The sequence below is a fragment of the Mycena indigotica genome, assembly GCF_014461135.1.
Source record: "Mycena indigotica strain 171206Taipei chromosome Unknown Mind.scaff0003, whole genome shotgun sequence".
NCBI lineage: Eukaryota > Fungi > Basidiomycota > Agaricomycetes > Agaricales > Mycenaceae > Mycena > Mycena indigotica.
In genome coordinates, this window is record NW_023503002.1 from 783,058 (window position 1) to 794,961 (window position 11,904).

Sequence of the window (11,904 nt, forward strand, 5' to 3'; positions counted from 1 at the left end):
ACCAATGCGTTACTCGACAATTTAGCTGCAGCCCAGACCACCACGACCGTGTTTGTCTACCCAACTTCGAATCCCGGTGGCTCCGGGCCATCAATGCAGCTGAAGCACAATGTGCCTTGAGCAACTTCCGGCGTCGTATCGGGAAGGTAGAAGCGGACCTTCGTACCGGCGCTGGCTATGATTCTGAGCCGTCGTGGCCAGTGTCCATTCATCACTCCAGGTCGGGCAAAAATATTTCGCCGCTTCTGGGGTGGGCGGCTCGGAGGCGGCTGGTGGGCGGCTCCACGAATGTTCTGTAGACAATATCTTTATAAGTACTTCACCTAATAACAACATTCTTGGGGCGTTCGATAGCCCCCGACGAGCCCTTTCGAACGCGCCACCGAGCGGCTCGAACGGTGGCTTCGTTGTCGAGCATCGCCCTTGGACATTTTGGGTGGGCGGCTCGGACGCGGCGGTGGGCGGCTTTTTGCCTGAATTTCGCCGCCCTCTTTTTGTGGTGGGCGGCTCGTGGCAGTGCTGCCGCGGCTGTGGGCGGCTCTCGCACAACTGAGTGCGGCTCTCGTGTGACAGAGGGCGGCTCTCAGCCAAGCGAGGAGGGCGGCGATGACATGGCCGCCCACCCCAGTAAGCGGCAGCTGCGGCGCGCCTCTCTTCCATCGACCTCACTCCTTGTCACCACAAGGCCGTCGCCTTCGTCGCTGGCCACTTCTCCGGGTTGTGAACGCATGTTGCGTTGCCCGCGCCGTCGTCGTCGTCGCCATCAACGTTCGCCGGCGGCGTCGACACCGGCGGCTGACAGATGATGAGTCATCACTGCATCTTGCCTCCGCTCCACCACCATCCCGACATGCCCCCGGCCACGGCCCCCCCTGTGACTTCAAGAACCCAACGTCGGTGCCCTCACACAAACCCAAAGCACATGGCCGCCCGCCGCTGCCGCACTGCGCAGCTTCAAGTTGGTACGCGGCTTCAAGTTGATGAGCGGCTCGGCTGCTCCCCGTGCGACTCGGCTGCTCCCCGTGCGACTCGCCGGTCGAGGACGGACCCGCATTCTCGACATATCTTGTTACTTCACGCGAGCATCGCCGATCGCGCACCGTCGACTCCACCGCCACGACCACCAAGCGAAAGTGCGCCGCGTGCCGGGCCCGCGTGCGTTTCTGCCTTCACAGGACTTGACCAATGTCTCCAACAACAACCTCGGTGCCCTCAAGTTGCACAGCCCAGCTTTCCAGCACCACTCAAAGCCCGCCGGTGAGCCGTGCGAACAAAAGCGCAGTGGGCGTGGCGCGTCGGTGACACTACGGTGGCCATGCGAGGGGGACGGCTTCTAAATACCATAAGTGGCTTGTAAACTACTAGATGTCCAAGTCCCATGCCCTCAGAAGCCCTATATAGTTGTTGGACACTCCAATTCTACAAGATCAGGGGGGTTTTCCACATGGTGTAACATGTGAATTCAACAATCCCTAAAGATTTATCATTACTTAGAATGTAAATAGCAGCACAACAACTGCAAATTATCCATTGGGGTCTTCACTATAGTGTATAGAACACACAAGACTATGTAATCCAACAAAAATCCCAAAACCTTAAAGTACTTCGCCGCCCACCCCTGGGCGGCGCGTTGACAGGGCCGCCGCGGCCCTGAAGCCAACGGAGACGACGCCAGCCCTCAGCGTGAGTGTTTCTTACACATATCTATTATCCAGCACATTACCATGGCACCCACCGCCAACTTTCAGAGTCCTCATGACGTTGCTCGACGACGGTGGGCGGCGAAGTGCATGATTACGTCAGATCATGTACTTCGCCGCCCAACCCGCCGCCCACCCACTGGTGTGACTGCCGCGGCAGCGTGACAGAGGTGGGCGGCGATGGGGCTAAGTGACGCGGCGGTGGGCGGCTGGTGGGCGGCGGAGGGCGGCGAAATATATCTGCCCCGCGTTCCTTGATGAATTCTACCAGAGTGTCGTCGGCGAAGTCCAACCAGCTGGACAGGGTAATGGAACGAAGCTCAGGTATAAGGACAGCGTCCCTCTGAGCCAGTGCTAGTAAAAGCGCGTTCGTGATGACCGCCGGGAGGCCCGTTTGCGCCGGGAGGTCAGACACGAGGAGTTGCTCCAGCTTCGGAAGCAGCTCGAGGGCTGAGAGCAGTTCCGCAGTCGTCACCACGGCGATGATTGCCAGGCTCGTGAGTGTATCCTCAAATCTTGACCGTACGGCAAAGGAGGCGAAGGCCGCTGGGGCCCATACCGGAAACTGGTGCGGGTCAGGATCCTGCTGCGGAACGAGCCGGAATTTCCACATGGCAGTACAAGTGAACGCGTTGAACCAATCGCTGAGTTCGACATTGTCCGATTGTTCTTGGCAGATGCTGAGCGTTAATGACGTTATATTGGAGAGGACCGGAGTCTGCGGGCTTCGAGGTGAGCAAGCAACTGGGAGGTCCGGGTCCGTGCCAGTTGCTAGCTGTGCAAGGCACATATCGATGTAGAAGGAGCTGTCAGGGCCAAGTTCCCGGAGTGAAGCCATTGTTGCGTTTGTAAGAGATTTTAAAGCCCGCCAGTCAGAATCATAGCGGTAAAACATCGCGAAAGCACGGATATGCTCCCAGGGAAGGATCACATCTGGAACATCTCCCGTGAAAGTGACGTTCGAAAGCCGCGGACTGTGCTGGAGGAGGGCGAATGTCTTCTCATCATTTGGCAGAGAGAGGCTGAATTCCACAGTCGTAAGTTGGTGAAACACGGGCGGGGATTCAAACGGCAACTCGAGGAGTAGAGATAATGAATCGATCTTTATGAAGACATCCTCCCAGCGAAAAGCGTGGTGAGCAATCAAGGACAATGCACGGACCATCACTGACTGTGAGCTTTCATCGTCTGAATCCGGGCCCAAAAAGGCGATGGTCAGTGGATGATTGGCGCTTTTGGACAATGTCGATGCAAGGAGCGGAAGAAAGACATTCGTAGACTTGTCAATGTCAGGCCAGAGATCACAATCGACGCGGATATTTGCCCAGAGCCGCGGAGTTTCCATCACAATCAACCGCCAATGCGACGAGACCTGTTTACGCCAAAAGTGAGCGGAAACTAGAAAATACTAGTATAAGTAACGAAGTATACCTGGGCAAGCCGAAGGAGGCTTTTCTGTCCTAGGCGCTCTAGCTCGGATTTTTCTGTATCCAAATCCGATCTCCCAAACTCTCCGGGCCCCAGCAGCCCCGCGGCAAGCTCCAGAATGTCAACCAGCAGCTCTGCAGGCAATTGGCGGATGTGGCATTTGAGCGCGGACTGGCAGTCCTCAAGATAACGAGTCAGTTGCCGTTGTTGGGCAGATAACCTCGTAGTCAAAGCCTCCAGCTGTTGAATACCGGCCTTGTACCGCATGATTTCGTCAGGCACCTCATTGACAGCACGTCGCAGGGTAGAGTCGCCGAGAGTACTAGCATGGAAAGATAATGGCTCTCGCGCGCTGAGGCTGGCGAGGAAAGGGGATACGTCGAAGGACCATGTCAACGTTGAAGCTTTGCCAGTGAAGTCACTCATGAAAGTCAAAAAGCAGCCTTGTCACGTCGGTGATGGGATCAATCGAAAAATTTTGCCCTATTTAGTAGATACTTGAGTACTTGGATGATTACGATTTAGCTAGTCAGCACCAAGTTATTACATTAAATGACCAACTCTCCGCGTCGGGATACAACTGCGGCCCACACGGAACCCCCTCCCGACACAGTCGGTCCGCGAAACCCGCGAAACGGATACTCGCGCAAATCGGTGTTCTGGTCGCTCAGCACGAATTTTGCCTCATCGAGCTCATTGACTTGAGCCACAACTCTATCAGAGAACACCCCCAGGTACGGACTCAGTGCCTCTTTAATCTGTCGCTCATTGTTTGGGAGGATACCCGTGGAGATGGCGGATACGCGGGCGCGCTCTGCTTCTGCAAGAGCCAGCGAAAGGACAATATGCTTGATATGCGGGAGACCGATGATTGTGTCGAAGAATGCGCTCTAGGGCGGAGTATAAGAACGATATTGGAAGAAACTGCAAGGGCTTACTCACCAAGCAAGGCAATCTCCTCTCGATAGCAGCCTGGTTAACGCTCATCTCCAACCGCTCCAAATTCTTCAGACAATCAAGGGCTTGAATGTTGGAAAGGCTGATTGACCACTCGTTCTCGTATTGCATGGGACAGCAAAGAACTGTGAGGGTAGATTTATGGAGCGGTAACACCTCGTCGAAGAATTCCCGAGCGAGCGGGTCAAGCTCTGCTGGACTCCGTCGATCGTGAACATTTCTTTGAATAACGAGGACTTGCAATCCGGAGTAAGACTTCAGATATTCGAGCACAGATGGCGTTATGCGATCGACGGTCAACGATTGTAGATGAATCCCAATTCGAAGAGTTGTGCGCCAAACGTCTTGCCAATCCTGCACACCCAAGAGTTCAAGGACGCGGAGATCAGGGCAATTGGCGACGACATTCTCAATCGACGCTGGATTTGGGAGGGAGTTGGATGGGGTGGCTGGTGGATGAACGACAAGTAACCGCCAATGTAGACCAAATGTCAGGAATTGCTGTGGTTCGGGCAACGAGGGGGATGTGGAGATTCTAAGTGTTGAGAGATGGGACAATATCGGAAGCGTGATTTGGGGATGGTCGAGCTGTCGGAGGTCGAAGTTTTCGAGGTGGGGAAATGCTGGGAGGACAGAGCAGATGACGTCATATAGCCAAGGCGGGTCGTCCCGCGAGACGAAATGACTACAGTCGGTGAACACGAAGAATAGAGAAGAGAAGCACTGAATATTCTCACCGGACGGTTCTTATGCGCCGAGCACACGATAAGAGTGCGGAGGTTAAGAGTCCAGGCGTGGCATCCTCGGGCTCTGACCCCCTTCGACTGCCGGGCCCCATGGTCGTCTGATGACGAATGCTCAAAGTTCTCCCATATCTCGACCAGCACGATTTCCCGTTCGCCAATGTGCGGATGAAGAGCATGGTGTTGTCCGAGAAGAGCTGATCGCTTGGAATGAAGATGATCTTGCACAGCAGGGGCTCAACGCAAAGTTGTAGGTATTTGTTAGTCGCGCGCAGCGCTCCTTGGTCCGCAACAGCAAGCTAGATACCAATGTGTTATCTGACGACGAACAAGTCAAAAACTAATTGAATACTCACATGTGAAGCCACCTCTTGCACAATTTCCGTCGCTAAATCATCGAGGGAAGCCATGAGATGAGGGAGTGAGGAGGGTGAAATTGGGGAGGCTGAGCATTTCCGCAACAGCTTATTTGTAGGGAAAAGCCTGGGAGCGTGGGTCGCGGTGATATGTTTCCGATTTGGTGGGATGGGAACCGAGAGTAACAAGAACTCGAATTCAAGGTTACCCAGAATGGGATTAGCTCTTCCTGGGGACCAACTGCGTGAAGGAGATTTCCCTGTTGGTCGCATGGCGGAGTGCTAGTTTGTAGAAGAGCGCGATTACAATGAATGGATGAGGCGGAATATGGAAATGCGGCTGTATTGCTTTAAATTTAGATGTCGCTTGGTTCTTTGAGAAGGACTCACCAGTCATTCAAATCTCCACGACGAGAGCCGTTCCCCCTCAGCCCATGTGAAGTAAGTTTTCTAGCGTTCACGGTCGACCATCACGGTGAAATACACAGCAGGTTATGCCGTTCGACACTGTTTCAAGTTGACCACTGGTCCACTGCAACTGCCGGTGCTCGTCCGAATGTTCTTGCTCAACAGCTTTTGCAAACGGCAGATGCATCAATCCCCGTAACATTGATGAAGTCTCTTATCCAGTGTCAGTTTTTCTGAGAGTGTCAAGACAGCGGTGGTTGCGGGCGGTTCCTGCAGTTGCGATGGCCAGCGAAGAGCTATGTGTCACACGAGTCACGGATCTTTTTTTGCGCGACTTACCATCTAGACGACCTGTCGACGATACCCGCGGGCGTCTAAATTGTTGCAGGGGAACTCAAATATCTCATCAAGCGATTCATTGTGCCACTTGACCGGTGTCGATGGACCAGAGTGTGTACCTGTATGGAAATGCGCATACTTACTACCAGTACTTACTAGTATGTGGGGTTTTCAAAAAGGATCGAAGCGGAGCGGAATATTGCATCTCGCGAGTGGGTAAGCCTTATCTTTCATCTCGGCCCAATCGTCAGCTGAGGATATGATGCGTCTAGACCCACTGAACAGCAGCCACGGATCAAGTCGACAGCTACCTACTCAGGACTCAAACCTCTCAGCTTCCGGTTCCGGAATCCAGAAACATGAAGCACTCTAGAGCCGCCTTCTCAATACTCGCCGATTGGTAGTGCATTCCAGTTCTGCATTGTCGACTGCTGACTGAGCTCAGGCCATCATTCTACTCCCGGTTCCAGTCTGGCCGCTTAACTGCCGTCTATGGTGCCGCCGGCCTAGTCACCGCTAATTTGTGACAGCTGACAAATCAGCACAGCCACCGCTCAAAGCGAGCGAGCCGTTTTTTTTCTGCACGTAATAAACAAGTAATTTAGGCCGGCTGTAATGTACAAATGAATTTTTTAGCTTCTACCCACAGTGTACATGCCTACACGACTCAGAAAACGCTACCTGCGCCTTGCAAGGACTGCCCGCTCCCATCGACACAAGAAGTCTCCGGTTGACACCATCGAAATTCTCTCTTCCGACTCCGAAAATGATTCCATCGACGATGACTCGGAGACGACAACCTGGAAAGGTGGAGTGTCCCACAATGTTGAAGAGTGGACCGAAGATGATTGGGAGTGGGACATCAACCGGGTAGATGAGTGTGCCAGTGAGGAGGAAGTGGGCATTCTGGACATTGAGCCACTGAATGAGGAAGAGGAGATTGAATGCCTTCGCGGCCAGATGGAGAGGGAAATGCAAACACTGCGTAGTTTGCAGCAGTGGGGAGGGATAATGAAGAAGCGAACGGCAAAGGAGTGGAAGAAGGCGGAAGTGACAGTGGGACGCAGCGTGCATACCAAGGGCAGTCCTGGCGAGAGCACTGAGCGCCGACACCGCCAACTGGCGCGCGAGCGCGAAGTTGCCGCCGCAGCATCCAAAATAAGGTATGCTCAGCATCCAGCATGTCGTCTGACTCTAAAGTATTGTCAGTTCTGAGTCTCAGACTTTCGTGAAGCATTTTGGAGGCGTACCTGTTGCAATACCCACAGTGTCTCCACCACCTTCGCTTCCGCCAGCTCCGCTGCCAGTTCCCAGTCCCGCAGCTTGGGAACCCCTTCCCAGTGACATTCTCCAAGATGGAGTCTTCGACCTCCAACGATTCTTGCAATTCCAAGCCAGCCAGTCATCACCTCCACCTCCACCTGAGCCTGTACCCATTCCCTCGACTTCCAATGTGGCAAGCAGTATCGAGATTGATGATGACGATGATGTGTTTGTGGGCGGATACGCGTCAGACTTCCAAGACGAGGAGTGGGAGTCTGACAACGATGGTGATGAGCAAGAGAGACAAGCAGTGAACGACAGTCACGCACCAACGATTGCAGAACTATTTCGTCGTCCTCGCAAACGCCGAAAACTCGATGTACCTGTCCGTGTGGCTCGTCAGAAGGCACGGGAAGAACGGCTTAAGCAACAGACAGATGCTCTGACAGCAATAAACAAGCACATTACTTCAAAGAAGACTGAATTCCAGGCGGGACAAAACAGCCTCCAAGCACGGCGTGCTCGTTGCGTCCAAAGCTGTCTTCACATGATGGTTAAAGGTCATCGGCGGCTGATGGATGCATCTGTGCGAGCTGCAGAAGCCAATGGATTTGGACCAGAGTGGGGAAGTCGACTAACGCGCATCTGGGTCCATGACTGGATTAACAGTCGTATCCTCCCGCAATCCAGCCGTGGCCACCATTCAAAGACAGAGAGCTTGCTTGACGATCCTGCCATCCGCGACGAATTGCTGTCATATCTCCGCTCTAACAAGTGGGTTACCGATCCGGCAAAGTTCTCTGAATTCGTGCGAGCCAAATTTGTCTCACCTCAAGCCCAAGAATATCTTCGACATCTGGTCGACGATGAGATACCCAAAGCCCTTCGAAAGTATGTCGTCAATACACTGTTTCCACGTGTTGGCATAAAGGTCGGTTTGGGACAAACAATCTCGCTTTCGACAGCTCGCGAATGGCTGGCCAAATTCGGCTGGAAATATCAAGAACATAAAAAGGCTCTTTATTATGATGGACATGAGCGACCGGATGTGGTGGCTTACCGACAGAAGGAATTCATTCCCGCAATGTTGAAGCACAAGCCTCGATTGGTGGAATATGTGGTCGGGGAGGTTGAGCGATTGGTTGAGAAGGGCGAGGGTGTGATGGTCGAGAGACAGCTTGTTCTCTGCTCGCACGACGAGGTTACCTGTCAAGCACATGACGGACGAGCAAAGAGTTGGGGTCCAGCAGGTGAACAGCCGCTGCGAAAGAAGGGGAAGGGTCGTGGTCTTCATTACAGCGGTGTTATCGCATCGACATGTGGACATCTGAAAGATGCAGGTCAGACGATTGAATACGGGAAGAACTATGATGGTTACTGGAATGGCGAGCTCTTCGTGAAGCAGGTGTGTATGTATCGTTCTTTTTTTATCATTGACTGAGCATGTTTCAGCTGAAAGAAAAGATCATACCTGCATTTGAGGCTGCCCATGGCCCAGGATATCAAGCCCTGTTCATGATCGACAACTCACAGGGTCATTCAGCTTATTCCGAGGATGCTTTGCTGGCTCAACGGATGAACCTTAATCCAGGCGGCAAGCAAGCTCGACTCCGCGATGGCTGGTATCTTGATGCTGACAAGAAGCGTGTTCCTCAGCCAATGATTTACCCGGCAACCCACTCTGACGACAAACTCAGAAATCAGCCCAAAGGGATGCGCGTTGTTCTCCAAGAACGTGGACTTTGGCGATCAGGGCTTCTTCGAGAGTGCAAGAATCCATGCAACACCGATCGTGATGATTGCTGCTGTCGCCGGATACTGGAGACACAGCCTGATTTCAAGGCCCAACGATCTCTTGTTCAAGAAACTATCGAAGAGGCCGGCCACCTCTGCATCTTCCTTCCCAAATATCATTGTGAACTCAACTTTATCGAGTTCTTTTGGGGAGCTGTCAAACGACGACTGCGGGAGGTTTGTGACTATACCTTCGATGGTTTGAAGAAGAACTTCGATGAGTCGTTGGCATCCATCTCAGTGGAGACCATTCGGAAGTGGGAGCATCGTATGTGGCGATGGATTGATGCATATAATGGCGGCTTAGATTGCAAGGACGCGCAGGCAAGGGTTCGGCAGTTCAGTTCACACAAGTATAAGTCCCACAGGCGTGTCCCAGAGACCCTTGCACGTCAGTTTGATGTATAGATAGCTTGATTCAACATGTATCTGACCCGCGTTATCATCTGTTATCGTGTTCCTTGGAGGCCACGTGCATTGCACGTGATGCTTATATAACACCGCTCAGTCTCAAAGTATCGAAAATTTATTGAGGCATTTTAAGGGAAAACCCTCTAACAGATTGTTTACTAGACTCAATTCAACTACTTTTGTAAGAGGGATAATGAAAATATATATTCTATGCTGAGCTCATCGCCTTGTCACAAATTAGTGGTGACTAGGCCGGCGGCACCATAGGGCAGTCGAATGTCGATAAGCGACCCGCTAGTGCGCCATAGCCGAGCTGCTCTCCGACTCCGCGGCCCCCTTACACTCCCGCGATACGATTTAAGGTGGGAAAGCTCGCTTCTTGGCGCCACTTAGTGTCACTTCCGTCGAGCGTTGCCTTAGCGTGTTGCTGCCGTTGCAACGTACAAGCTGCCTTTCACACACACAATTGGAGAACCAACCGAATACCGCCCAGCTCCGCCCAATACCAACGCTATAAGAACTATCGCACCAAATGCTATCGCCAGCTATGATTTCCCTCCAGAATCTACCCAACGAACTCATATACGAGATTGCCTCTCATGTGAGCTCTACTTTTCTCTCAATGCTGGAGATACTCATTCTAGTTCTAGCTCTGCATCGCAGACCAGGCGTCCTTGCGCGCCACAAACACGATCCTTCGACTCTGTGTCGAGCCCCTGTTTTGTAGGAATATATATATTCCGACCAATCGCTTGCGCTGGGAGAGGACTAGCGAATTCTTCCGGGCTTTGAACGCGGGCAGCACTGGGTGGTCTCGATATGCCAAACGACTAACTATTGCACGGGCAACAACGCCGATTCCGACATGCTCTGCTGCGTCGGCTATAATCGAGGAGTCGCCTGTAAAAGGACTGCTGCTCGCCATCCACGCATGTGCTCGTCGCATCACCAGTATAGTGTGCGTTTTTTCTTTCTTTTTGCAGAAATGTGTGCCTGACACCAAAGCAACTGTAGATTCCGCATCTCGCACGATGACCCGGCATGGCTCTACGATACGGTCTGCGGCACGTTGCCAGCGTTCTCCGTGCTGGCCTCGTTCGAGCTTATCCAGCCGGACTATGTTGACCTTGCCCTACCCCGACTTTCAGGGCTGGTCGCGCTCAAACTGTCATGCGCGACCGCCCATCCCAAGCCGAAACTGTATCTCACTGCTACCCTCCCATTGCGCATACTCCCCATGCACCCTCCTGCAACCCCATCCCAAGACATTCTCAATCAAGTTCCGGCTGAGGATATCATTTGCCTCTCCCCCAACCTTCGCGTTCTCGAGCTCGTCGGGATTCGTGACTGGGACCCCGTCTGGGACGCCCTGCTTCGCAGTCGCATCGAGCTCAAATCCGTGACGATCAACCGACTCTCCGCCGCTGCCGTCGCATACCTCAAGTCGTATTCGGGACTGGAGGCCCTCGTCGTACAACCCAGCTGCGAGACTTCGGAGTCGACTTCGACGGAGAAGGCGGCTGGTATGCGGGAGCTGGTCGCTGAATTGAAGGAAGCAGTTCTTCCGCGACACAAAACAACGATGAAGCTACTAGATCTGAGCTCCTTTGATACATTATAATTACTACTCACATCCACTACTTAGCTATAACCAGCAGTCAAAATTATTATCTGGCTACGCCTTAAGTACTAAGTAGTAACCCAACAATAACCTCGATCGCTCAGTTCGACCATCCACTTCTGCGTTCCGAAGTAGGGCTCCAACCTTTTTGTTTCCGTTTGTGGGTTGAGACAAATCAAACAGAAAGGGTTCAACAAATGTTTTAAAACATTCTAAATAGTTTTAATACAGTTTAAAAGTCATCAATATATTTTTGTCTTCCTTATATGTAGAAAATGACAGAAATATGATATAATTATTATGTTGCTATGGCTGCAGGATGATAAATTATTCTAGGATAGTATTTCTGTGGTCTAGAGACATTAAATCACTGTGAAATTCCTTATAATAGACAATCATCAGTATTAATTCAGACATGCTGACTAATGCCATTGATATCTCTATTCCTAAAACCATATTCAAGTTCAGGTGAATCATTACTGAAACTGAGAATAGTTGTCAGGGGAACCTCCCTTTCGGCCCCTCGGAGACGATTCCGATTCCGGTCCGACTCCGGCTCCGACTCCGGTGATCGCATCACCGCCTCCGTCAGGCGCATCGCCGCCCCCGCCTGGCGATCCCCCTGGGACCTGGCCTGCGACATGGCGCAGGCATACTGCACGGAGCAACGATCAACCTTGGCGCGTCAAGAGCGCAGTATATAGTTCCGCTACCTAGCAGGCGGACCCTTAGAGTTTCTTCTCTTTGGATCCTCCACTGCTAGGACCTTGATCTCAGGCCTCCGGGGTTGCCCCTTACAGCAGAAGAAACTCTCTACGGGATCAACCGGACAAGATTGCTAGGTTCGGGCGCTGACTCAGGCTCGGAATACGAGTCCGTTCCGC

At 52.5% G+C, this 11,904-nt stretch overlaps 5 protein-coding genes across 5 annotated transcripts; 3 read left to right on the forward strand and 2 right to left on the reverse strand.

Moving 5' to 3' along the window:
- Positions 1-1,794: 1,794 nt before the first annotated feature.
- MIND_00302500 (F-box domain-containing protein) lies at positions 1,795-3,554 on the reverse strand (the record flags this gene model as incomplete). Its single annotated transcript, XM_037359887.1, has 2 exons — positions 1,795-3,072; positions 3,132-3,554. The coding sequence occupies 2 exons, from the start codon at positions 3,552-3,554 to the stop codon at positions 1,795-1,797; spliced, it is 1,701 nt and encodes a 566-aa protein (XP_037222772.1).
- Positions 3,555-3,676: 122 nt separating this feature from the next.
- On the reverse strand, positions 3,677-5,457 carry MIND_00302600 (uncharacterized protein; the record flags this gene model as incomplete). The annotated part of the gene is made up of 4 exons (XM_037359888.1): positions 3,677-4,018; positions 4,071-4,770; positions 4,823-5,127; positions 5,185-5,457. The coding sequence occupies 4 exons, from the start codon at positions 5,455-5,457 to the stop codon at positions 3,677-3,679; spliced, it is 1,620 nt and encodes a 539-aa protein (XP_037222773.1).
- A 1,069-nt stretch (positions 5,458-6,526) lies between these two features.
- On the forward strand, positions 6,527-8,285 carry MIND_00302700 (uncharacterized protein; the record flags this gene model as incomplete). The annotated part of the gene is made up of 4 exons (XM_037359889.1): position 6,527; positions 6,581-7,094; positions 7,141-8,085; positions 8,126-8,285. Coding segments are annotated over 4 exons (1,620 nt in total).
- Positions 8,286-8,528: 243 nt separating this feature from the next.
- MIND_00302800 (uncharacterized protein) lies at positions 8,529-8,990 on the forward strand (the record flags this gene model as incomplete). Its single annotated transcript, XM_037359890.1, has 4 exons — positions 8,529-8,534; positions 8,585-8,599; positions 8,647-8,841; positions 8,892-8,990. 4 exons carry the CDS (start codon positions 8,529-8,531, stop codon positions 8,988-8,990), a joined length of 315 nt encoding a protein of 104 aa, XP_037222775.1.
- A 941-nt stretch (positions 8,991-9,931) lies between these two features.
- MIND_00302900 (uncharacterized protein) lies at positions 9,932-11,020 on the forward strand (the record flags this gene model as incomplete). The annotated part of the gene is made up of 3 exons (XM_037359891.1): positions 9,932-10,000; positions 10,050-10,357; positions 10,414-11,020. 3 exons carry the CDS (start codon positions 9,932-9,934, stop codon positions 11,018-11,020), a joined length of 984 nt encoding a protein of 327 aa, XP_037222776.1.
- Between the last annotated feature and the right edge of the window lie 884 nt (positions 11,021-11,904).